The sequence below is a fragment of the Xenopus laevis genome, chromosome 6S, assembly GCF_017654675.1.
Source record: "Xenopus laevis strain J_2021 chromosome 6S, Xenopus_laevis_v10.1, whole genome shotgun sequence".
NCBI lineage: Eukaryota > Metazoa > Chordata > Amphibia > Anura > Pipidae > Xenopus > Xenopus laevis.
The window spans coordinates 57,987,473-57,991,325 of NC_054382.1; the positions used below are offsets into that span (position 1 = coordinate 57,987,473).

General features: G+C 37.5%; 1 protein-coding gene across 1 annotated transcript; it reads right to left on the reverse strand.

Annotated features, from left to right (window-relative positions):
- Positions 1–1,167: 1,167 nt before the first annotated feature.
- On the reverse strand, positions 1,168–2,733 carry LOC121395238. The gene is made up of 2 exons (XM_041568271.1): positions 1,640–2,733; positions 1,168–1,527 (listed from the first exon to the last, which is right to left on the reverse strand). The coding sequence occupies exon 1, from the start codon at positions 2,698–2,700 to the stop codon at positions 1,660–1,662; it is 1,041 nt and encodes a 346-aa protein (XP_041424205.1). The 5' UTR covers positions 2,701–2,733; the 3' UTR covers positions 1,168–1,527; positions 1,640–1,659.
- Positions 2,734–3,853: the final 1,120 nt, after the last annotated feature.

Below are 3,853 nucleotides of genomic sequence, written 5' to 3' on the forward strand. Positions count from 1 at the left end.
TGAGGTCTGGCATGGTGCTGAGAGACTGGAGAATTGCTAAGGTGGTGCTGCTATCCAAAAAGGGATCCCATTCTCAGCCTCAAAACTATAGGCCATTTAGTCTGACGTCAGTAATAGCTCATAGCAAATAACAAAACTAGGAGTTTGTGCCAGCATGGTTTTATGCGTAATACATTTTCCCAGACTAACTTAATTTCTTTTTATGAGAAGGTAAGTAGGGACCCCAATTCTGGTATGACAGTGGATGTGATTTACTTAGACTTTGCTAAAGCATTTGATACAGTGCCACATAGAAGGTTACTGGTTAAATTAAGGAATGTTGGCCTGGAACATAGTATTTGTGGATAGACAACTGGCTAAAAGATAGACTGGTGGGAAACGGAACATTATCTAATTGGACCAGTGTTGTTAGTGGAGTACAGCAGGACTTTGTACTAGGTCCCTTGCTTTTCAACTTGTTTATTAATGACCTGGAGGTGGGCATTGAAAGTACTGTTTCTATTTTTGCAGATGATAATAAATTGTGCAGAACTATAGGTTCAATGCAGGATGCTGCCACTTTGCAAAGTGATTTGTCTAAGTTGGGAAACTGGGCAGCAAACTGGAAAATGAGGTTTTATGTTGATTAATGCAAAGGTTATGCACTTTAGCAAAAATAATATAAATACAAGTTATACACTGAATGACAGTGTGTAGGGAGTTTCCTTAAATGAGAAGGATCTTGGGGTTTTTGTAGAAAACAAGTTGTCTAATTCTGGTCAGTGTCATACTGTGGCTACTAAAGCAAATAAAGTTCTGTCATGCATAAAAAAGGGCATTAACTCAAAGGATGAAAACATAATTATGCCTCTTTATAACTATAACAAAAAAGGGAAAGTTGGGCTCACCACTAATTTTTAAAACCATTAGGCGGGGTGCAATGAGGCTGTGACCACAAAATGCATATAGACAAATACAAGAGTCCTCTGCACTCAACCCATTATCAATATATTTAACACAGATCGCAAAACAAGAGACCTGCGGCACAACTGTTGCAATTGATGTGAGTGATTAGTATTTATTCATCTTATAAACAAAACAGCAACGTTTCGGGCCTCCACTGGGCCCTTTATCAAGCCTATTGGTGTAGACATGTGCCAAACATTTATAGTGGAAGAGCGGTGTAGTCACGCCTCTCATCCCTCCCCCAAGGTCAAAGTTCACAGTGTCCATATTGCATTTTCCGTGATTCATAGTCCATAGCAACCATTATCAAAAAAAATATTATTTTCTGTTGGTATGGCATTATACAGTTACAAAAATTGTATCCCAATTAAAATGTATCAAAAACATTGTAACACACAGTGATAAAAGTGATATTAAAATTGAGACATCCAAAAGCTAAATGTTATAAGGAATTGATCTATACAGGCCTGAGATATCATCTGGCACCCATGTGGCATAAGATACTCAGCACTCTCCATGAGACACTTCATTGTATGTGCAAATTGGTACCGATACTCAGGAAATTTCCTGCAGATCATGTTCCTTTGAAAAAAGAAAAATGGAGATATGTTAAAGACATAAATATAGTACATATATTAAATCAATCATTTATTTTCTACACCAATTAAAAACAATTATAAACAGGACTCCGTACCTCATATTAAATATTATTAATTAGATGAATATTGCTGGGGTATACTCCCTATTCAGTCCCCGAGGCCAAATCGTATCCAGCCTGTGTATCCACCGCATTTCTAATTTCTTAAGCATCAAAACCCTGTCACCACCTCGTCTAGGGATCTCTACTGAATCGATGACCTGAAAGCGTAATTGACTAACTGTGTGTCTAGCCTCCTGAAAGTGTGCTGGAACTGGGAGGGCTGTCAGTTGTTTGCGAATTGTGGATTTGTGCTTGGAAATGCGGTCGTTGACCTTTTGTGTAGTTTCGCCAATATAAAGTAAACCGCAGTGGCATTTCAATAGATAAACCACGTAAGAGGAATCACATGTATAATAATTCTTTATAGCATATTTTTTCCCCGAATGCGGATGGTAAAACACATCCCCCTTGGTAACCGAATTACATTGTGTGCAGTTAAGGCAGGGAAAAGTGCCGAACTTTGGATTGCATAAAAAGCGTGTGGCTTGCTGTTTTAAGGGTCCAATATCCGCTCTTACCAATCGATCTTTAAGATTTCTGGCACGTTTGTAGGCCATTAGTGGTGGTTGTTGGAATGCCGGTATATCGGACAAACATGATGTAAGCAAATGCCAGTGTTTATGTATAATTTTAGTGACATGTTTGCTGGCAGTAGAAAAACCTGAAACAAAAACAATCCTATTTTCATTAGTTTTGTTTCCACTGGGGGGTTGTAACAATTCTGCCCTACTCTTATTGTTAATTAGAGATAGACCCTTATTTAGAACATCCTCAGGGTACCCCCTCTCTTTAAAGCGGTCAGTCATTTCTTCAATTCTCTTTGTATATGTATGTGGATCGGATACGATTCTTTTAACCCTCGAGTATTGTGTATATGGAAGGGAACATTTGAGGGAATGCGGGTGAAAACTGTCAAAATGTAAAATACTGTTTTTATCAGTTGTTTTTCTAAAAAGGTCAGTTTCCAATTTAGTTCCCCTTCTAAAAATATTCACATCCAAAAAGCTAATGCAATTTTTATCCATTGTCCATGTGAATTTAATGGAAGATTCCATATCATTCAGAAAGCCTATAAAGGCTGTCAATGTGTCAGGGGGACCGTCCCATACCATTAGTAGGTCGTCTATATAGCGGACATATAGTCGGCAGTGGGCTTTATAGAGGGGGTGTGTATATACCAGGTGTGTTTCTAGGTAAGCCATGAACAAATTAGCATAGCTTGGTGCCACATTACTCCCCATCGCCGTCCCCTGCTGTTGTAAGTAGAAAGTGTCCCCAAAAAGAAAGTAATTTTGATGTAGAATCATTTCCAACAAATCCATAATAAATATTTTTTGGGGTGTAGTGTAGTCACAATCATCTAGAAAATATCTCACAGCTGTGAGACCTGAAAGATGTTTAATGGAAGTATATAAGCTGGAAACATCAAGACTGACCAAAGTTATATCATATGACGGTAATTGTAGAGATTTTTTCTCCATGTTTTTATGGATTTTTGGTAAAGTATAAAATACCGGGGTTATTGGGTTAGTTTTAATTAAGAATTCCTTCAAATGATCATCAATTATACCATCTTCCACTGCTTGGTACACCCTGGACATAATGCACTGTTGTATAGAAATTAAAGCATTAACCGGAATCTTTTTATAAATCTCTGTATCTGATAATTGTTCATTAATTTCTGACAGGTAAAAATCCCTGTCCATAACAACCAGTGCACCACCCTTATCTGCAGGCTTAATAATTAACTTATCATTGTTAATAAGCTCCATAAGACATTTTCTCTCTCTACTAGTCATATTAGGATATTGATCACATACAATTGAACGTTGAAGTTTTTCTTTCAGTTTTGATATATCCTTTTCAACCAATTTCACATACGCCTCGACCACATTATCATTACAGGGTGGTGTAAATGTGCTTTTATTTCTCAAATCCACCTGTTTCAATGATAATTGTGAATGTCCCAGTCCCGCATTAGTATATGTAGTACCCAGTGAAGCTGGTAGTCTAGCAAAGTGACTTTTCAAACGGAGATTGCGATAAAATTTATGCAAATCTATATCAAGTGAAAATGTGTCGCAATTGCTAGTGGGGGAATAAGATAAGCCTTTTTGTAGGACAGTTAATTGTTCAGAGGACAATACAGCATTGGAAATGTTATATACTAACGTTTTTTGTAGATGTTCCGTGTTGTCCGACTGGGCT